The following is a 23,417-nucleotide window of genomic DNA, read 5'->3' as shown; positions in this document are numbered from 1 at the left end:
TCATTCCCAGCACAAGGAAAGCTTTGTGCTATTAATAATGCATGAGGATGTGAGTTTTCCAGAAGCTTCTGTAGTTGTATTACAAACTACTGCTGGTGCTGTAGCTCTCAAACAGTTCTCAGGGCAGAGTGGTCGGTCAGTGCTGGTAACAGTCAAGATAAGAAGCTGCAGCTTTCAGAGAAGCACAGTGGATAAGATTGACATGTGAGGAACAGGTTTACAGGAATTGTTTAGTGAAATCACATCTTTTACACATTACGTACTCATTTTATGTTGTATGTATTTGATATGGTGAGTGTGTCACATCAGTTTCCTATTTTCACAAATTCTATTGACACAGAGCAACATCAACGTCGTCAGGAGTTTGTGACCTACTCAATCAAATGCATAGTATTTACTGTACCACAGTTTCCAACCTGATAGGAATATATCTGACTTTTAAGCAGCTAAATCCATCCATTGTTGAAATAAAACGTTTTAGTAGTGAAGCTTTTAAGCTTATGAGTTGTTTTATACACTAATGGAACAGGTTGAACCGTTTTTCCAACACTGGCATATTTCTTTCTCTGGATTTTTGATTTATATGATATTAAATGACTTGGGAAGATGGAGATTTTTTATCTTGGCTTGATGTAATTCTTTATTGGAATAATGTCATTACAGTAAAAACATAGAGGAAACATGAGTGTAGTAGTTTACACACCCTTGGTCATTGTGTTATCGTCTTACTTAATATCACTGAGCACAAGCTGTACAAATCCCAGCCATAAACATGTGGAACTGCTAGTATGGAGTGCTTATATATATACTGTATATATATATATATGGCTTCTAGTCCATTCTGCCACTTTATTAGATGTGAAATCTCACAGTACTGCACCAAATTCAATTTAAGGATTACACAAACATGACCAATTCTCACATGCAGCAACATATTCAATGTCATGCCACTGCCCTTCATTCTTTCACACACACACACACACACACACACACACACACACACACACACACACACACACACACACACACACACACACACACACACACAGCACCCGTCTTTGTGGTTTCTCTCAAATATTTGCATCCACACCTCCTATATCACACAAACGCACATGCACTCTGAGACATGCATTTGCATACAAATACACCATTTGACATTCACACACACACAGGCACATGTACACCTAAGCAGACACACACATTTTCACACATATTGCCAGTTTTTTTCAGAAACAGGGGGGCCTGCCAGAGGTGTTGCTGTGGTTAGGAGATAACAGGAAGCTCCAATCACGGGCTTCCTCTCAAGGCCCCTGATGGTAGTCTCCCTTGGGTGGAGGATGAGAGGGTGTAGCTGACATCACATTCACAATGGGCCATGCTAGAGATGTTAGAATTGGGGCTGGGGGTTGCTTTTGACACCCGCTTTTGTACAGTAACCGCAAACACTTTCTCTACAGTGGATTAATTCCTGCTTTCCTTTTTAGGTCAAAGTGAGACACGTTGCATTTGCCAGGGGATAATCAGATCAATGATCTCTTTGCAAAAAGGAACGACAGAAAGGATACGGCCACAATATTGAAACACTGCGATTAAAGCTGAGCGCGCTCTGTGAATGAGAATAAGAAGGAGAGCTGTGATTGATGCAATACTCTCTCCTGTCTGTCTGCACACAAAGAGACAGACTGTGGCTATTTTCCTGAATCATAGTGTACAACTTATTTTGTCTCTTCTCTCCTTACTCACTCGTCTCTTTGCACACTTGCATAACAAATCCTATGTTATTAAAAAGCCTCTTATGGGTGCAGACAGTAAGAGGAAGGCTTGGAAAGGCTTGGAAAGGCTTTTTAGGCGGCATCAAAGTGCTCTTACCGTCCTACACATAGAACATAAGCTGGGTATCCTAAATACTGAATTACTTCCTCATATTCATTTTGCTGCATGCAACACTCCTTCTAGCTCTTTTTATTTATGATGATAAAAAAGCAAAGATATATATATTTGGTTTCCAGAGATGAGTCACAGCCGAGGAAACATGTGTTCTAATAAACCAGCACAAAGCACACAGCCCACTCACGCTGTGATAACATTTGTAGAAAAAATAATCAAAGTAATGTTTTACTATGTCAAGGTCAACATCCTCTCCAACTCAATAGTCCCATCAGCAAAGCAAATCCACATTGCCTGATTCTGTGCAGTTTAACAAGATAATGAGTCTCAGTGGTGATATTTAAACCTCAGTAGGATGGAAATCTCCCGGGAGAAAGTTGATTAGGAAGACTTAAAATGTAGTGAAACAGCCTCTAATTTATAAAACACACTTTGAAACCACTCAAACAACATCGCTTTTGTTCATTATTCACGGCTGTGACAATAACAAAATGTTGCTGTAAATCCAAATATTGTCGAGATGGGAAAATGTCAGCCCTGGTGCATTGTGTCAAATGTACAATGTAGGTACATGAAAAACAGGAGTTGAGCTTGTCACATTATGTCAGAAAATGTGTTCTTTATCTCGTTGTTTGTGAGCTAAACGTTTTCTTAAACACCTGCAAAGAATCTTCCTTTAACTGCCAGACCAAGAAAAAAGCTATGGAAAAATAATGTGTTTGCATTTTCTTATCAAATGGGCCACAAATAAGCACAAACCATTTTATTTATTTTTTGACTGACCACACAGTTTTGTTTTTATGAGCCTCTACCAACTGGTCGAGCTGACCTTCTATGGTAAAAGTACATTTTCAACAATCATCATATACAGTACATGCAGTATTTGTATGCATCAAACTCAAATAAAACACAAACTCAAATACATTTGTTTCTTTTATGGAAAATGAGCAATATATACAACCAGATATATTCATAAAGATAATAAATTATAATTGGAAAAATGGAAAAAAGTAATGTAAAGTGTTTTTCATGATAAAAAAAATACTTGCTCATCTTACTGTATATGCTGAATTGGCCTAACAGGAAACCACTGGCCTAACAGCAAATGTCTATATCCTGTGTTGGCCTAACTAACCTAATGCATGAAAGGTGTTATATAAATTATTATCACTCTTTCACTCTGAGACTCATAAGGCAGTACTAGATGTAGTCATATTACCATGAATCTAGCCATTTATTTACCATATTTTATTGGAAAACATCTCTGAAACTCTGAAAAAGTCATATTGCTAGCTTACCATAAAAGGCCAATTCGACCGATTGGTTGAGCATATTTTCAAAAAAATAATTACACCCTTGTTAAAACTTTTTTTGTGCATCAAGTTATCTAATTATGTTCAGTCAGTGCCCTGCCACTAAACTATGTCAAAAAGGATATGGTTACCTTACAAAAGTTGACCAAAAAGAGTGATTTCTTCAGCAGTGATTTTTAGCATTGCCAACTTCCTCAGTTGAAGCTAGCTGAAGGGCTTTCTGTTCGAACCACAGTGACATCTAGAGGTTGTTTTGTGCATAACATGTCAACCAAAGGGTTGAGCTGTCTGAATTTTTTTATTTTATTTTTAACACGATATCAAGACACAAAATGTGCTCTACCAAATGGTGGTGCTGGCAGTTAAAGGGTTAATTGAGAGAGAGAAAGAAAACAAAATATTTCCCACAATGGGAAAAGACTTGACGCTCAGCAATATGTATCTCGCATCACGGCCAGGTGCTTTTACAGATTTAATAAGAGAAGAAACATTAAAATGTTATCAAGCTTTCCCAAGGAGTGAGTTATAAGTACCTCTAAAGCTGTTTTAATATCAAAAGACTGAGCATGAGCATAGAAAGCTGATATCTTTATAGGTTTGACATGATATTGATATCATAAATTACACTGAACAGAATCACGCCATAAATAGTATGTTATGGTGTCTGAGGACTGTTTGGTGATTACTCCAGCCACAAGAATAATGCTGCAGGACCACAGACTTTCCATGAGTGCACATAAATAGCTGCATTAAGGGATTCATAGCCGCGCTTGGGGTGGGGCTCTTAAGATGGCACTATTTTGATAATCGATTAATCAATACAGTTATTTTTAATGCAAAAACTGCAGAGAATTGTGTGTTTTTTAGCCTCTCAAATATGGATAATTTATATTAAACTCAATATCTTTGTGTTTAGACTGACAAAAAAGACTTTCAAAGACTTTGGATTTAAATTCAAGGTATTTTTCACAATTCTGTTAGTTTATAGACCATCAAATCTGCAGATTATTTTGTAGTGAAAATTATCCTTTCTCGCAGCCCTACAAGTACCCATAGATATTCTTTGTAAAGCATGCTGCTCATTGGAGTCTGCAGCATAATACGTCCATGTGTATTTGGGGAACATTTGAGGGATGTAGTTCACATCTCCTAAATGTCAGGGCTCTGCGTGATTTAAAGCCAGTAGATGCTGGCTTTATGATCGTTGTCATGGCAACGGCTCATCCTTGCGCCATTGACAGGTTGACAGGCGGGCATTAGGGTATTATTGTGACGTCAGGTGGGGGTTGTGAGGCATGAATGCAGTGTTGACCCACTTGGCGTCCAGAGGGGACCCCTGTCCTCCCCCCCCATCACACAATCACCCCTCGCATCTCGACAGGAAGTGACTTTTCACCTTTTCCTTCCCCAGCAGGAAGCCTGGCTGCTGCTGCTGTTTCCTCTGAAGAGAGAGATAGTTCAAGGCTCTGTGGATGTATTAGACTGAACCAGCTATTGTGTGTCAGGCCAGGGCATTTTGAAGTGGGAGAAGTTTAAGGCTTATCCTGGTGGGATTTATAGCAGTGGGTGACTGCTCATAGCTCATACACATGCGATGCTTCAACTCACAGACAGCACAGGACATCACTGAGCTGAAGCTTAGGAGTAAGATTTAAGAGCTTTCATTAAAATGGTCAGGTCTTACCAAAGTTAACTTCAGATAAAAAGAAAAGAAAAACATCAAACCACTTCTTACCCGATCATTTAACTTCGTCTTGCACTCTGGAGGTCAACTTAAGTTCTTGCTCTCTTAATAAGGCTGATTTCGGCTTTAAACATGAAATAATAATGCTCATTGATGTTATCCATGTTGTTTGCCAGAGCACATAATTGGAGAATCTGCTGTGATATGATGCGAAAGTTTGATATCAAAGAGAAGCTGAGGTTTTTGCTTTAGGTTTTTCAGCATGCGGTGCCTTCAGTATTATAGATATTGTCGGAAAATGTTAGCCTTTGAAGTAGATCCTTACTGTGTGATGGATATGGAGTGTGTCTCTGTGAGAGCGTGTTGATGGTGCCCGTGCATTCAAAAAAATATGTAAGTGTCTGGGAGTGTGCGTGCATAATGTGCGCACTCTATGTCTGTTTGCATTAGTCCTTTTGATTTGCCCTGAATCCAGAGACAGAGGCCACAGCTGTAGCCCACAACCCTCTCCTCGCACTGAGCCTCACTGTGAGCACGACCCAGCGAGACGCCCATCTCTGTGTCATTCCCAATCTAAAAATACACTCACAAATAAAGTAACGATGGCCGTGTCTGGTCACAGTGTCTCTAAAATTGGGTTCAGATCGGTTATAACTTTTGCTTCCTGGCAAAAATTGCTTCAATTCAAGGCAATCAAAAGACAATACTAATATGCCATATATACATATATAGAAATGTTTGCCATTACCCTACTTTTTAAGATAAAATAGGAAATCACCATTTCTCATTTTCTGCAAAATCTTCAAAAGTTCGGCTGAAGCTAATATGAAGTTTCAACTGTCTGACATATTGCCAACTCAAAAGGGTATCTCCCAAAGTTACATTCTTTTTATTAGAATGTCTCCCTTTGTGTCACTACCTCTCCCCCGGCTCAGTATGAAAACACACTGTCTGGAGAAACACAAAGAGGGAATTTCGTGCTCAGAAGACAGACACATTGGAAGATACCCACTTCATTTGACTGTCTCAGGCTGCTGCAGCCTCATTTTAGCTCCTTCTGCACTTTAATAATGTATTTATGGTGCTCGAATTTCTTACATTGAAGTCACGTTATGAAGGAATAATTCCATGGGCAGTATGACAAGCAGAAAAAAATACTCTTTTTAGCCTAATTATAGGAATTTGAGTATTGTATTAGGATTGACTTCCACCTATGTAAATCTAAGTCTGCTTTTCTGTTTGATTCTGAATGTTGCGAAGCTCTTTTACAACGTAGTTATTAGAAAGTGGTGACTGTGGGAAGTTGTTCAATAGCGTTATATTTACTAGTACATCTAAATGCAATTGAACGCTGGCCGTGTTTTTGGTTGTTCACACAGTTGCCTTCACAACTCCAGGTAGCTTGTCCACAAAGTGATAAAAACAAGGTCAAAGAGGTGGGAGTGGATGGTATATATCGAAACATGGCCCGTGATAATGCATGCCACACGGATTAGAGGTGAAGGTCAAAAGAATAAGCTACATTTTATACCATCATATGGCTTTAGGATTACATGTTTTCACTTTCCATTGTTGTCTTTTTTAAATCCACACATTAGCTCCAGTTTCTACAGAAGAATTGTGGCTTTGGAACCCGAGGCACAGTGCAAACATTTAGAAAGCGTCTGTGTTTGTTAACTTTGTGGATAATGAAATAGAGTGAGATATAACTCAATCTTGAATCAACATGTTTTCAATATGCAAAATGTGGTTACTGCAGTAAGTAAACAGCAGTAAAACTAATTCAAGCCCAAATCTGTCCAGACTATATTCAGAACGTAACCTTGCTGTCAGGCAGCCCTTCACCAAAAGAAAGTGAAGTGGTTTGTCCATCTTGGTCTATTCAAAACCACCAGAAACCTTTGACAAGAACTATAATTTTAGCTCACAGAACGTGAGAGTTGCTGGTCTGCCTCTATTGCTTAGCTTTTTGATGGTTACTGTGTGCCCTTGGTGTTTTAAAGGGTTAGTTTCTGATTCACCAAAGTCACACAAATATGACATACTAATCAATGGAGAAGTGGTAAAGCAATAACTTATGTTCAGTGAGGTGAAAGTGAGGGTGTTGTATTTTCATACTGATATTCTGTACAAACTGTGAAGTCCACTGAGACAAATGTAACATTTATGATATTGGGCTATATAAATAAACATTGATTGATTGATTGAAAGTATTTTCAAAGGGATCTGGTGGTTTCGAAGAGAGCATAGATAACCGCTTCAATGTTGATGACAAGAAAAAGCACTTACTTAATACAGCGTAAATCAATTTTTTTTAGATGGCTTAGATACATTTTGTTCATATAGAGATGTTCAGATATTGTTCCTGTGCCCCTGCCAGTTTCTACTAACTGCAATCTTGCTGACCGACATTTACCTACCTCATACAATCTCACTCATCATTTTATTGACCTTACTTGGTTCTGCACTTACTTCCCTCCTGGCAAATTAGAGAATAGGAACAGTGATATAATATCAAATATATAACTAGACCTACATTTCAGTGCTTCTGACAGACACCAACGATGCTTGTTAATACAAAGCCTCTGAGTCGCTCACCACAATTAACATCTCATGATAATAACAGCAAGAAAGAGCTGCCTATTTTTAAATCTTAAAAACTGAAGGTGGCAAGTTCAGCTCCTAAATGTATTCTCTGTGTTTTCATTCCAGGCTTTCCTTATTCTTAAAAAAACTAAAATGGCAACAGTATTACGCCATACTTCAAACACAGAAATAGTTTAGGAGGACATGGAAAGTTCTATCACTATCAAAAGCAGTGAAGTGGTGCCACTCTCTTTAACTGATATCCTTTCTGGCTCACAGTCTTCAGAGATGGGCTAAACTGAGTGGGTCATCTATCACAACAGAGGGGAGCGCGGTAAATTTATAGCTGTGAAAATAGGCCAGAGCAGCACCCTGATGGAAGAGACAGAGTGTAATTAGGGCAAGGTTAGCCTGCTTCACACACTCGCTTGCATGCGCACTCATACACGCTATTTATTAATAATGACGTGACACACATACATACAAGTGGGCTGTTTGAGTGTCTCCGCTGGCAATCACTCACGCTGGCATTCAGTGACTGACAAAGTATTCAATTACCACTCAATTCAATGGGTGCTTTTAACTTAAAACAAAGCTAAGAAAATTCAAAATATTTAAAGCAGGCAATTATTGTCTTGCATATGCCTCACATAACACCCTCACACCTTTTCTGGGATAAACACATGCGTCGAACGCTCGCTAACTGACACACATCTCCTCCTCCAGTTTCATCTGATTAGCTCTCTTCAACTATAAACTCTTCCTCCTCCCGACTATACTTCTCCTCACTTTTGATCTCACATCTTCCTCTTCCTTTATATGTGTTTTACACAGTTTACTCATTTTTCACACAATCTCGGTCCCTTTAGATTGCTTTCATTTTCACTGCTGTCAAACGCCACACCTTTCTCTCCACAGCTTTCTCTCCCCCCCACGCACTTCCTTCTGTGCCTTCCTTCTCACCGGCAGCCTGTAAGCATTCGCTTCCCTTGGTACATGTAACACACTCAGGCTTCAGACACACACACACACACACACACACACACACACACACACACACACACACACACACACACACACACACACACACACACACAGAGCTGCCCCCTGTCTTGGAGGGCAGTGCTGTAAGCTGATGGAGCAGATGGGCTCAGGGCTGACTGACTGAGCCGTGCTCTGACAAACTGTCTCTCTGTACAGTGTTGCTCAGATGAGGGATGATGTCCTTTGCACAGTCTCTAATCTAAATCTGGCTGCCCACAGATTTGCCAATCTAGAAACTGGCAACCGGACACCAAAAATCTGGCATTTCAAATGATACGACACAACTCAGAGACATTATCTATAGCAGTCCGTTTTAATGTTTTCCAGGACGGCAAAAGCTTAAGTTTGTCAAGGAAAATATTTGGTACAAATTCTCACCTAGTCTTTCAGTAAGGAGTCCATTTCTGTTTGGAACTATTTCATGTCAAAGTGTGTTTACCAAATAAATATAAGATGACAATTCTCATGTAGTGTTTTTATCACTATCAATATTGACAAACAGGAGTGAATAGAGGCCTAACTAAAATAATATATCAATCAGATGTGATGGTCCCCATTAAGGTTCAAACTATTGTATTGTCTTTTTATGCTATTTAACATTTTGTTACATTCCTTTCAATCAATGTTACCAGCGCTGTTTTATTGACAGATAAGCAATGGTAAACAGAAGCTATTTTACTCCTGTGTCCTGTACTTAAATACAATATCTAGGTTAAGTTGTACTTCACTTGAGTATAAACATGAAGTACATTTACATCTAACCAGAATAAAAGCGAACGCAAGATAGTTAACAAATTAAAACAAATGTGTTTAGCAGATCTCTTTTATCATCTCGGGATCCCTTAAAACATCTAGACTAATGTAAAAGGTTTGGCTCTAAGACTTTCTTGGCTTTAAGATAAGATAAGATAGTACTTTATTGATCCCAATCTGGAAAATGTTTGTGTTGCAGCAGCATAAAAAGACATGGCATTGTACAATACAAATGAAAAGACTAGAAATAAAAAAGAAAGTAGAAAATATACATGTTGAATTTACAAATTAACAAAAAGAATATAAAGCAAGTTATTATATATATACATAAGTATGTGAGATATGGAATATTACATATTAAACTGAATAAAATAAATGTAAAATGTACAGTGTGATTTTAAGTCCAAGAGAAACTGGAGCAGAGTTCTCTAGAGTGGTGATTTGTTATAATCAATGTCGAAACATTTGACATCCTCAAATACATATTCATCACTAATAGCTTTCTTTCACTCTGTGACTGACACATAATTCTGTCTTTAGTTGAACAAGTAAATCACTGCAACATCCCCACATGCTGTATGAAAACATCAGAGTGAAACCCCTTATATTGAGTGTGATCGCCCTCTGGTGGCCAGCAGCACCAACTGCCTGCAGCTCCGATGTTGTGGTGGCTCTGAGAATGAGTAAGGTCATCATGACTCATGAGTTGGTGCCAAACGCCCCTTTATCCCACTGAAGGAGCAGATGGCAGCTCCCCAGTGCACAAGGCAGGGAGATCCTACCACCAGACGCTTCAAGCAGGGTGTAAAAAAAACACACAGACACACATTAACATTCTTGTGTGCACAGTTCACTTTGAGCACTATACTGTACACACGGACGTGAGGTGCACTTGTCTGTTGGAGCTAATGAACGCTTGACCTCGGTTATTATACCTTTTATCTCTCAGGGTCAACAAGTCTCTTGACCTCTATTATGGTCCTTTGAAATGATACTGCAGGAGGTTTGTATTCGAACTACTGATATAAGTGGCTTTATGTGATACATAAAGCCGCTCCCTCTCCCCCTCTACCTTTGCCTCGTCGGTGCTCTCAGCCCTCCCTTCCTCTGACTCGTTCCAACTCCTGCCTCCAAACTCTGCTGCAGAAACTCTCCTCTCTACTCTCTCATCCACTCTGGACTCGCTCTGTCCTCTCACATCTCGGCAGGCTCGTCAGTCCCCTCCTGCTCCCTGGCTAAATGATGCACTGCGTGCTAATAGAACCGTCCTTAGGGCAGCAGAGCGGAAATGGTGGAAATCCAAACACCGTGACGACCTCCTAACCTATCAAGCTCTCCTCTCCTCTTTCTCTGCTTCGATCTCTCAAGCAAAAAGCACTTTCTTTCAAGATAAGATCCAATCTTCCTATTCCAATCCTAAAAAACTATTTTCCATCTTCTCCACCCTCTTGGACCCTCCAAAAGCTCCTCCCCCCTCCTCACTTCTGTCAAGCGACTTTGTTACCCACTTTGAAAAAAAGGTTGATGATATTCGCTCTTCTTTTTCTGACTCACCTTTACTCACCGCTGGGTCACCAGACCCTCCTTCCACCAACACACTTACCTCCTTTTCCCCTCTCTCTCCAAGTGAGGTTCTTACCCTCATTACCTCTGCCCGCCCTACCACCTGTCCTCTGGACCCTATCCCTTCAAACCTCCTTCAGACTATCGCTCCTGATATTCTACCGTTTCTCACCCATTTCATCAACACTTCTCTAACTTCTGGTCACTTTCCAAACAGTCTCAAGGAGGCAAGAGTAAACCCTCTCCTAAAGAAACCCACTCTCAACCCGTCTGATGTTATAAACTACAGGCCTGTCTCTCTCCTCCCGTTCCTGTCTAAATCACTTGAACGCGCTGTCTTTAAACAACTCTCCTGTTATCTCAATCAGAACAACCTTCTGGATCCGCACCAGTCTGGTTTCAAGGCAGGTCACTCCACAGAAACTGCTCTCATTGCTGTCACGGAGGAACTGCACACTGCCAAAACTGCATCCCTCTCCTCTGTCATCATCCTGTTGGACCTGTCTGCTGCATTCGACACGGTGAATCATCAGATCCTCCTTCGCACTCTCCAAAAACTTGGAGTTTCAGGCTCTGCACTTTCCCTCCTCACCTCATACCTGAAAGACCGTACCTACAGGGTGACTTGGAGAGGGTCTGAGTCCGACCCTTGTCAATTAACTACGGGGGTCCCTCAGGGCTCTGTTCTTGGTCCCCTCCTCTTCTCCCTGTACACAAACTCGCTCGGATCAGTCATTAGCCCGCATGTTTTTTTTTACCACTGCTACGCTGATGACACCCAATTAATTCTGTCCTTTCCCCGCTCAGAGACCCAGGTCGTTGCACGCATCTCTGCTTGTCCAGCTGACATCTCTCAGTGGATGTCTGCTCATCACCTCAAGCTCAACCTTGACAAGACTGAGCTGCTCTTCCTTCCGGGAAAAGATTGTCCCACTCTTGACCTAACAATCAACATCGGCACCTCAGTTGTTTCCCCGACTCAGACTGCAAGGAATCTGGGTGTGACCCTAGATAACAACCTGTCCTTCACTGCAAACATCGCTGCTACAACCCGTTGCTGCAGATACACGCTTTACAACATCAGGAAGATACGTCCCCAGCTGACACAGAAAGCGACTCAGGTTCTGGTCCAGGCTCTCGTCATCTCACGCCTAGACTACTGCAACTCCCTCCTGGCTGGTCTACCTGCATGTGCCATCCGACCTCTGCAGCTCATCCAGAATGCAGCGGCTCGTCTGGTCTTCAACCTTCCTAAATTTTCCCACACTACTCCGCTCCTCCGCTCCCTTCACTGGCTTCCGGTAACTGCTAGAATCCACTTCAAGACACTGAAGTACTTGCTTACCATGCTGCGAATGGATCTGGCCCTTCGTACATCCAGGACATGGTTAAACCGTACACCCCAGCGCGTGCACTACGCTCTGCATCAGCCAAACGACTCGCTGCGCCCTCGCTGCGAGGGGGACCCAAGTTCCCAACGGCGAAAACACGTGGGTTTGCTGTCCTGGCTCCAGGATGGTGGAATGAGCTCCCCATTGACATCAGGACGGCAGATAGCTTGCACATCTTCCGGCGCAAACTGAAAACTCATCTCTTTCGACTCCACTTCGAGCGATAGAACTATTAACGAAGCACTTTTATACTAATAAAGGACTGGCTTTTCTAAAGCCAGTTGAGTAGCACTTGAAACGTTTTTGCTCTATGAAACCTGATGTACTTATATGATTCTGTTTTCTTCAAGTTGTATTTTGTTGGATGAACGCACTTATTGTAAGTCGCTTTGGATAAAAGCGTCAGCTAAATGCAATGTAATGTAATGTAATGTAAATGTTAGCTGCCAGCCTTGACTTTCACACTTTTTTCCACCTGCTTAATGAAAACCCTATTACCTGCAACACTTAGAAGCATGTTCAGTTCTGGTAGGCTCAAGCTATCATATTAATCACTATTTGTAATAAGAAGGAAATGTGTTACTCTAAACCTCTTGAAAAAGCTGATATCAGTCTACCTAGTACGCTGCAAATTTGTCATTATATAACACGATTTGAGGGCACTATAACAAAATCACATTTTTCTAAAGACATATGAACCAGCATATTATTTAGCTCATAGTCAGTGATTTATTAAAGAAAGTGCACTTGATATGATATAGAAAAAAAATATATAGAACAAGTATAGAGTATATTTTCTGCTACAAATATCTAATTAGAGGGATTGAAATCCAGGCCATGTGTGGGTCATGACATATCTGTCCTTTCCTTTATACCTGCGTTTTGTGTTTTTCTTTTTTGAGAGTATAATTATCTACAATTATTGAGCATTGACCCAAGTATGCTGCCAAGTGTTCAGAACTTTTGATTGGCAGTGTATATAACCCTGCCTCCCTTCATAATACAGCTATTACTGTCATTCGAGGCGTACTGGTTGACACATTGAAGAGGGTATGCTAAGCTCAGCTGAGTGGCGTGTCACGACAGGATATGAGGCAGTTAGCTAATGTGGTGTAAAAGGACTTAGAGGATTTGACCCTATCAGCAGAGATGGCACTCAGAGAGGCTCTGTTAATGACACTAAATTAGTCTGTGCCTGCAGCGTGCTAATAATGGTGGCATGAAAGCTAAGCTTATAAATTATATGGAGATTTTTTTGTGTTTAAATTGCTAGAAGTGTGATGAAGTAATGTGTGTGTGCACATTATGTCAAGGCAAGGTACCACACACTTCATTTCAATGCCTTCTTTGAAACAGTGGATCACAATAAACCTACATTATGCTGGGAATTAAGTGTAAGCTTGTGATGGAGCTGCTTTTCGTTTGTCTGGCAGCATACTGCAATTATCTCATGTTCTAAAGGTGGGCACTGAGACATATAAAGCAAAGGTCTAACCTATTAACAAAACGTTTTTTTTCTGTAGATTCAAGGGTGTTTCTGAAGCTGTACAATGCAGACTTTTTGAGATGGGCCAGGGTGAGATATTACAGTCTTTGGGATCTGGAGACTAGTTTTTGACTTGAAACTTTTTGAAAGCCATTGACTGTGAGTCGGGCAGTTCAATTGACTTTTCTCAACAGGGAACATAGAGTTATGGAAAAAAAATGGAAATACTGTCCCGTTTCTGTTGATCTGTAGTTCATCTTTTGTTTTTGCAGTGGGAGTACATGCATTAGAGTACCTGGCTAGACTCCAGGACCACAGGACACCAAACAAACAGTAAAAGTGTGCGAAGCAGCTATAAATGTATACAATTAAAATGTCATTGGCCTGCCTAGCTGACTTCCTCTGAATTGCGAAGAAATTTAGCATGCTGAGGCTGGGATTGAGCTTTTAACCACTTTATTAGTTTTCTTCACATCTGCTGGAACTCTGCAGGGACTGCGATGACAAAATATATCATCCCTCTTTCTTTCCTGTTCAATCTGAATCTAATACAGGCCTACTTAATGCTATCACTCACTACAAATAACATGTATCAATCTTGAGGAAATGTAATTTGATAGAAAAGTGTGGTATAACTATATTAAATATCCAACATATGATGCAATGAATCTGAATAAAAGACATTTGAGTTACGATCTGGGGCTAACACCCATATATTACATGACGAATGGATTTAAGAAACATTGGTGAGTGCTCAGACAAACAGTAAAGGGCCCTACATTATTCCTCATGAGGGCCACATGCTGTAGTAATGAGTGATATATATCTGAGATCTAACATAAACTATCAACAACAAAACAGTTATATTTTACTCTGCATTCACTAAACTACATCAACGAGCATACGTTTTGAGTTATGATCCGACCTTAAAATATCGACAAATGGGGCTCCTGACGTGCAATAGGATTGATACAAACCCACTTCATTTACAGATAGACATCATTTATTCATTCATTAAAAACAGACTATATGTTGAAAAATTATATATTCAAATATAAGCATTAGAGCCCAAGTTGTGCTAATTAAATGGCAGCTCCCTGGCATTCTTATAGAGATAAATGAGATTCTCTGTTGCTAATTATTCCACGTTGGATATGGAGCCACTCATAATTATACCTGTGAATGTATAAATACCACAAAAGTCTCTCTCACCTTCGCTTTCATCCTCTATCATTTCCATGCATGAAGTACCCTCCTTGGCACCTTGCCAGGCAGGACATTGGCACAGCTTGACTAGTACAACAAAGAGGTGTCACTGCCAACTTCTGCAACCCACCCCCTGCTGGTCAAATCCTCTTTACTGGTTTCACTATGACAGTCTGCCCGCCATCCTTGGCTCACCATGCAAACATAGGACAGGAGCTCAGTGACCAGTGCCAGGGAGGTGGGAGAGGAGAGTGAATGGCGAGTGGAGGGAGAGAGAGAAACAGATGGAATAATGGGCAGAGAAATATTTCCGATAGAAAGGGTTCTCCCAAATATGTGGCTGTATCCCAACTAACCTGTGGGATGGCAGCAGGTATAATCTTTAGACTTTTTTTTTCTTTTTTCTAATAAAAGGGCACACAATATCTTGCAAAAGTCGAGTTGTTGGGCTGTTTGAATAAATATAATTTAAATCTTTTTATTTTTTATTTCATTAGACCTAAAAGAGATATGTGTTTACTGTATATGGCATATAGTGTAGTGCCACATAACTGTGGAGGTGTGGATTTTACTGACAGCCAGCAATTGTTATTTTTCCCATAATTTATGCCCTGGCTCACTGGCTACAGCTCGTCATTGTCCCACGCATTGTTTTTCCATCCATTCCCAACATTTGAACACAGATGTTCTCTGTGGGAGGCAGCGGAGAGCTGGCTCAATCACTGCATAGTATTTTCCTCCCAGCTAGCCTGTTTGTATTCTGGTTTTGCACACAAGTGGGCATGTTTTTGTGGCTGAGCTGATAGGAGCCGTTGAGTTACGTCTGTGTCTGTGTGTTTTGTACACTACTATACTAACCATTTTTAAACCTCTTCACTCTTTTGTCCTGTGCTTCTCTGTTTTCTAGGAATCACCTTCAAGGTCATCAGTCATCTTTAGTTGGCCCGGGGGTCTTTTAGAAGGTCGGACCTCCTCGCCACTATGAAAGGGTTGGGGACCAACCGTAACAGACACCTGTCCGAATCCTGTGAGCCTCCCTCCGGTCATCCAGAGGCCCTCTACTCTCACAAGACCTGCACCATCCCACGCAGCCCTTACCTGCTGAGCCCCACAATGGACCACTACGGCACCATGGACCCTCACCTCTATCCTTCAGCCAACCAAGGCTCCCTTCCACCAGAGTGCATGCTGCCACTTAACAACCAGCTGTCCAACAGCAGCACCTTCCCCAGGATTCACTACAACTCCTACGACCAGTCTGACTTCTCCCCACCTGGAGACAGCATCGGGGGGATTAGCACAGGGACCATGGGCACCTCCATGTCATTGGGACCGGGTATGGGCATGGGCATGGGCATGGCAGGGCTCAGTGGACGAACACCTATGATTACGAGCGGTTCAGCAACAATATCACATCACATGACAAAGAACCAGGCACCATCCAGTTTGATGGAGTTTGATAAGCAGCTACCTGGAGGTCGTGACGGGTTCAGCACATTGCAGTTTCACAGAACGTCAGCTGTTGCTGCCACCAAGCAGCAAACAGACAGTCCTGGTCGCATCCGCTACATGCTGCACTCAGTGCAGAAGCTCTTTGCAAAGTCCCAGTCGCTGGAGAGCCAAAACATGAAAGGAAATGTCAATGGACGCTCCACTGGCAGCGGTGGAGGCTCGTCTAGCACCGAAGACGGAGAGAAAAAGAATCGAAGATCTAAAAGTAAAGATCGGGGTACAAAATCAGAGGCCAAACGAAGACCACGCTCCAACATGTCAGGCTATTGGAGCTCAGATGATTTGGACAGCAGTGATTTGAGCAGTTATCATAACACCATGGCCATGATGACAATGGGGCATCCACCTGGACATGACAGTCATGGGGGCCAGTCCAGATACATCCAAAGTGGATACAACACTATCAGCTCCTCTAAAAGCAGCAATGACATGAAGTATCAGGCACACACTGGGCCTGGGGGCGGAGGAGGTGGTGGACTAGGTGGAGCAGGAAGAATGGCAATAAATGATAATGACTACATGAAAGGAGGGTCCTGGTCCACACTGACCATGGGCCAGCCGAGACCGATGATCCAGAAAGGCTCTGCTACTCTGGACAGATCCATGTTCAAGTCCAGATCCTGCCAACCTGAAATGAACTGCAACTACCTGCAGGTTGGACGAAGGGTAAGTAGGCCTAAAGGGAATGTAGTACTAGCTAAAGTTAGATTCTGGAAGGATTTTATTATTACCAAGACCTATTTCCAGGTGTAGGTTAAAAATACAAACACAATATACTTGCTTTTAGAGCGTTGATTAGGAATGAAAAGAAAGACTAATTGTATCCGCTTTATTCTGTCTGTAGGGTGATTGTAGTAGCACTTTAGGTCGCCCTGGGGGTGCCAATGAAATACCATGTCGGCGGATGCGCAGTGGTAGCTATGTGAAGGCCATGGGAGACCTGGAAGACAGCGACGACTCCGAGGGAAGTCCCAAACCTTCGCCAAAATCCGCCGCTCGTCGCCAGAGCTACCTAAGGGCAACGCAGCAGTCTCTGAGCGACCAGCTTCCCCAACGCAAGTAAGACGACAAACTGAGACATAGAGATGTACTTTTTGTTACGCAGTAAATATTAGTTTTCAACTGCAAGGGAGTCAACCTCATGTTAAAGTTACAATCCTTTAATTAAATCTAATCCAAAGTAGCCCTGCAGCTTTGATTTAAAAACACCTGATTGCCACCTGCTTTCTGCCAGGTACAGGTTTTCAATTCATAGGAAGAAAATTATTAATATTGTTTCCTGATTGTCTAAAAAGTGTACTCACATCAGTTTCTAAATTGTACGTAAAGTCCTGTTTATCCTAGCTTATATCTTAAAACTTGTAGGTGAATGTACTTGGATAAAAAACAAACCTTAAAATGGGTGGCTAGAATAAGACTTGATTTTTAGAGCCCATCCAGACACTTAGAGTTATAAATACTGATTGGCAAAACCTCACAACAATCAAAGAAAAGAAAAAAGCCACTTTTTTCTGGGATACAGAAAGCTACCACGCCCTGAATAACCATCACAGTATGCAAGGAAAAACAAATGCATACAACATGCACAGTGCACACAAGCTGTGCTCACTCACATGTAGAATAAAGTGGTGTCAGACTCCCTGTTGTCCCCCACATGCTAGTCTTACTACCACACCTCATCTGTGATTTATCTTCCTGTGTTGGACACACAAAGCATCACAACATTAGTGTAGTTTACATAATATGACATTGACTGTTGTTTCTATTCAACCAGTAAATAACCAAAAATCAGCCTCATCTCTCCGACTGGCTGGCAATGCGCCTCACTTGTCTTTAGATGACATGCTTTATGAAGCATATATATTGCACAATATGTGGTGCAGGCACAGCTGAGTCGACTGTGCCTTTTCATTAAATGACAGAACATGCACTCCCATTTTTCCTTTGTATGCAAGCAAATTGGAACTGTCATGTTTTGTAATGTCAGGTTTCAGAGATCAAATTGTTGCACCTAATTGCAGAGTAACAATCACAATGCCCATTAGTTGCTAAAAGATATGACAGTTGTTGCATCTGCCGTCTAACATTAAATTGTTTCTATGTTTCTTTGTTGTTTTTTATAGTCTGCAGGAATTAGCTTGAGGCATTTAGGACCTAGTATTATATTATATTATTATACTTTACGGTCAAGTAAACAAAACTCTGTTTTCAAATATCATGAGCACAAATGTTTATCATAATTGACTTCTGATAGTCACAAAGGAAGCTTGTGATAACACCTTCAGTAAAGCAGCTTTGTCAGTGTGGTCCTAAATTATGGATTTTGCAGTGCAAGTGGCATACCATATGAAAACACTTAGTTGTGGACATACTTCATATTGGATCAGGGTTGGAGTGTTGATGTCCATTCAACCCAAACAAGAGGCGGATCATCCTGAGAAACAGCTGCAGGCTTTCCAACATACACACCTCTGCTTTTACAAAGATTCCAAGTCCTTTAGTCTATGTAGAGTCAAGGATTCATTCTTCCCTAAAACGTGCCTGAATGACTAACCCTACTCCACCCGCCCATCCCTGACCATCCAACCCCTCTCCTCCGCTCTGCTCCAGCCTGATTGGCGTGAGCAGCAGAACCCTGGATTACACCTTGTTGCAAGGGGAGCTGGATGCCCTGTGGTCTCCTCTCCACAGTGTGTCCTCTCTGCACCAGCTGGGCAGGTCAATGAGCAGGTCAGTGTCTGTTAGCCGCGTCTCAGGAGTGTGGTGCAAAAACGCTTTTGTCCGATTGTATCATTTTAATTTCAATGACTTTGCACTGCACACCTCAGACGCCTGTAAAGTCAGCGGCAACTCAAAATGCCAAATTCATACCGTGCCGCCAACAACTGCCAACCTCCCTTAAGCTTGTAAATACCATCTGCCCAGTGCTTTTAGGTGAAAAGTAGCTGAGTTGGACACTTTTCAAATGGGGGGACATCTGTGTCCATAGACCATGGCATGGCAGATTGCTGTCATGTTACTATCACTGTGTGCCAACAAAGAATATGTGAAAACATGACTTTAGAGCTGCTTTGTGTTTAAACTCCAACCAGTTCTTTGTCTTTGGCACCATGATGGCACACAGAGCAGTGTGTACATGTGTTGCCTGATATCATTGGCTTTGCATGCTCAAATGCTACTATGACTGATGCCAAAATTAGATGAAAGTGGAAGAGAGTCAAGATGGAAATGACTCATGAATTAAAGTGGAAATGAAAGGGGGAACTTGAATACAACAACCTTATCCTCCTTTTATCTCTCTTTGTATTCCTGGTTTTGCTCATCATGCCTATTTGCCTTCTGGCTCCCTATCATCGAACATTAACATGAAGTTTCTTTCCCATCTTTTCCTTGAATATGCACTCATCCACTCCTGCCTTTGGTTTTTCTCCTTATATTTGAATGTCCTTAACACATCTCCTTTGTCTTGTTTCTTACTGCTCTTTTCAGCTGTCTTCCATCTCTCAGAGAGATCTCCAATAATCGCAGCCTGGACAACCTAGACTGCATTGGGGGTACAGTCTCCTCTTTGCCCCCCTGGGATGATGATGACTTCAGCCAGGCCTGCAGCACCTTGGGCAGACGTAGCTGCTTGGGACAGGTCAGTGCAGGGAGTGCATTAAAAGTGAGCTGTCTGAGGTCAAATAATAAATCTGTTTTTCTCCGTCTGTTTGTGTCTCTATCTTATTAGTTTAGCAGATTTATTTCTAATGAGAATACGTTTGCTGGAAATGTAAATGACTTAGCTCCAAGCAAACTTTCTACTTTTGAAATCAGCAGTCAGTTTCAAAGACCCCATTGTCTGCCTCGAGCTACTAACTCATTTCCGTAGTATAATTTGCATTTGAACAGATACAGCTTGAATGACAGTATTAAAATGAGCTTCCTGTGAACAAAGAATCCCGCTTTTCCAAATGTAACTCATATTAATGTTATGAACCTAAGAGCCAAATGAGTGAAATTGGTGGTTTTAAGTCTTATTGATCAACTTACATAAGAACTATTAGCCTCCCACTGACAAGGTCAAAGAGAAGATGAACAACTCTGATCTTTTTCAATGAACTATGGTCAAATGAGGCAGTGTAGGCTATTACTACAGGATTTACACCCAATCTCTTGACAGGTCACTACATTACAACAAATGTGTCCAATATGTGAATTCATTGCTCTAATTTGCACCCACACCAGCATGCCGAATACATTTAATTTGCATGATAATATATACTCAAGATGTGTAATTAAGAACATTTTCCACACAAGATTTCTACGGAGCTTAATCAGAACAGTGGAAACCCAACATTTAACACAATTCCAAAATGTGTGTGGGTGTAACATTTTGTTGTGCTGCTTCTACTACACTCTCCCCCTTATATGCGTATGGAACCATTCTGCGAACCACCAAAATAACTTTGCTCCAAACACATTTTTGACTCATACTCAGGCTGTCTGTGTCAATCAACAGAATGTGAAACCCATCATCCGCAAGGCTTGTTCTTACTCTTCGAAAGAAGCCTCAGAAAGAGCATGCAGAATAAAACGTTTCTAAGTGGTGTCTTTTGCCTTGGCGTATATTTTGTGTTTTATAATTGACAGTTATTATATGGCTGTGAGAAATGTAAAACAAAATGTAAATGCATTTAACATTCAGTCCAGAAACCCAGCCTAAAGCAAAGCTGGCGAAGTCCCACTGGTTTCACTGAAGTTAAGAAACACTGTTCTCTGCAACACTTAGAAATAATTGGACTTAATTTCCACACCCTTAGACTAGTTACGCTTTTGGTGCCATTTTATTGCATCCCATCAGATGAGTCTCACTAATAAAGAATCCCCTTTACAAAAACAGTCAGTTTCTGGGCAGTTAGTGTTCACCTCCAGCGCCAGGAGCAGCTACTATGATCAAAATGAACCCACTCTTGCAGTACTGTTCTCCTTGCTACCTTACTGCTAATCTTGCCCTTTCCTCCCTCCAGCTGCGGGACCTGGAAATGAGTCAACATTACGAGGACCGCAGCTCCGAGTCCACATTCAGAGATTCCCGTTCCCAATCTCAGGACAACCCAGAGCCTCTAGACTTGCCCATGCCAACATGCTTCCGATCCCGCAGCCACAGCTACCTGAGAGCCATCCAGGCTGGCTGTTCACAAGATGACGACACGGCATCCATGGACTCAGGCTGCTCTCCGCCCCCGATTGACACTACTGTACGCACCTACAGCAGCAGCACTGGTGAGTCACAAATGATACATCTGCTGCAAATGAACCGAGTTATAACCCAAATGCAGTGTTATGTGTTGCCAAACTGAGATCTGAATGCTTTGTTTAAACCGAACACAATATTGATTTTTATTTTATTATGCCTTGATGATTTTTACTCAGTTTTGACCCCTTTTGCAGAGCGACCCAGATAAGAATGACTTGTACTTCCCATAACATAACATAAACTAACACAACTTATAGCCTTGATCCTGGGTTGGACACTAGTCTTCCCTCATACATGCACACGCTAGCATCTTTAGCTTAAATGCAGCCTCTTTTGCCCATGCTAGACGACCTTTCTGCACAGTGGATGACATGGAAAGAACAGTTTGGCTCTTACCTGATAGCCACTGGCTTGGACAAAGCCCCAAAGGAGAAACAGCTTGCAATTTTTCTTCAGCGTTTGGGGACAGACAGACAACGCATCCTACCACGCAAAGGTAAAACATCTAAACCAGCTCCTCTCCCCTAAAAACTCAATGTCCCACTTCACGAACTTCAAAAGAAAAGAAAAAACCTTACTATCAAGAAAAACTAAGTGAAAAAGAGACGCTTTTGGTCAGTGGAGTTTCGGTTGTCATGGAAATGATTTCAGAAGCCCAAAAAAATAAGCAAACTGATCCGGTTGTTACTTTGAGGTTGAATTTGCTATAGCAGAGGAATTGTGAATGTGTGTGATGACATACAAGATGCTTTGTACTGGTTGTGTCATCTGAATGCTCCCCAAGTAGAGAAAATGTGTGTTTATACACTGTTGCACATAACGTTGGAATAATTTAGTTTCCAGACATTCCATATTTCCCATTTACACACACAATCGTTTCATGAGAAGAGTTAACAAATATTGTATTCCAACTTTATGGGCAACAATGTAGAAACTGTACTTATGTGTGCATCTGCTTGAGTTATTACTACCAGAGTGTATCCACCATGTGGCGCTATTTCCTGTAATCTTCTAAATGGACTTGGAAGCACATGCTGTGTTCAGGCCGTTCGAGTTTACTGCATTTCGAAAACTTTTTATTTGTGTTCCTTTGGGTGGGATTAATAGTTCTTTCAACATAAAGCTGATAAGGGAAATACGTTCTCTTTTTGTCAGAAGTGCGAGTCATATTTTGGTCGTCTGATTTTGATCATTTTATTTCTGTAGCCACATTATTAATGCTGCATTTAGTGGTTGTGGTTTAATGTCAAAGCATATTAAGCATAGAGATTTTGTATTTTACTTTTGAAAGCCGCCCTAAAATGTCATATTTAAAGATTCAATATCAAGAAACATAGGTGTCCCCAAAATTAAATCTACAACAGAATCAACGGTGTTATTAAATTCTAAGAAGCACTTTTATGTGCACCATCATCACTTTAGTTGCAATGATCAAACGGTTGAGTTTGAATTTTCCGAGTTGTCCCTGGAGGCATCGGGAGACAAGCCACCACGCCTCCCAGAGACAGAAACAAAGGCAACCAAACCAAAACCCGGCTTCTCACAGTCCTCACACAGAGATCGAGGGTCGTCTCCGGCTGCAGCTGCACTTAAAATATCTAAGTCTTAACTAAAAACACGACTGTGTTTTTTATTTATCTTCGCCTGAGAGCAGGGTAAGCGTTTTTATCATTTTAATGTTAATTGTGCTGAGTGCGTCGTTATAACAGTCTGGCTCGTTTGGTGACTGGACGCTCTTTAACCGGTGACAACC

General features: G+C 41.4%; 1 protein-coding gene across 8 annotated transcripts in view; it reads left to right on the top strand.

Moving 5' to 3' along the window:
- Nucleotides 1-23,417, top strand: part of dlgap4b (discs, large (Drosophila) homolog-associated protein 4b) — a 116,545-nt gene that overhangs the window by 79,365 nt on the left and 13,763 nt on the right. For 5 of the 8 annotated variants that reach the window (XM_034197126.1, XM_034197123.1, XM_034197122.1 and 2 more), the window contains 6 exons: nt 15,821-17,091; nt 17,270-17,484; nt 19,036-19,155; nt 19,915-20,065; nt 21,435-21,690; nt 22,011-22,160. In XM_034197126.1, coding sequence (XP_034053017.1) covers nt 15,895-17,091; nt 17,270-17,484; nt 19,036-19,155; nt 19,915-20,065; nt 21,435-21,690; nt 22,011-22,160 — 2,089 coding nt within the window. In that variant the 5' untranslated portion in view covers nt 15,821-15,894. The remainder of the gene's footprint in view (nt 1-15,820; nt 17,092-17,269; nt 17,485-19,035; nt 19,156-19,914; nt 20,066-21,434; nt 21,691-22,010; nt 22,161-23,417) is intronic. The other 3 variants (XM_034197127.1, XM_034197128.1, XM_034197130.1) reach the window with 3 other exon arrangements.

The sequence above is a fragment of the Gymnodraco acuticeps genome, unplaced genomic scaffold, assembly GCF_902827175.1.
Source record: "Gymnodraco acuticeps unplaced genomic scaffold, fGymAcu1.1, whole genome shotgun sequence".
Lineage (NCBI taxonomy): Eukaryota > Metazoa > Chordata > Actinopteri > Perciformes > Bathydraconidae > Gymnodraco > Gymnodraco acuticeps.
The sequence above is the reverse complement of the archived record's forward strand: the minus strand, read 5'-3'. Positions and strand labels throughout refer to the sequence as shown.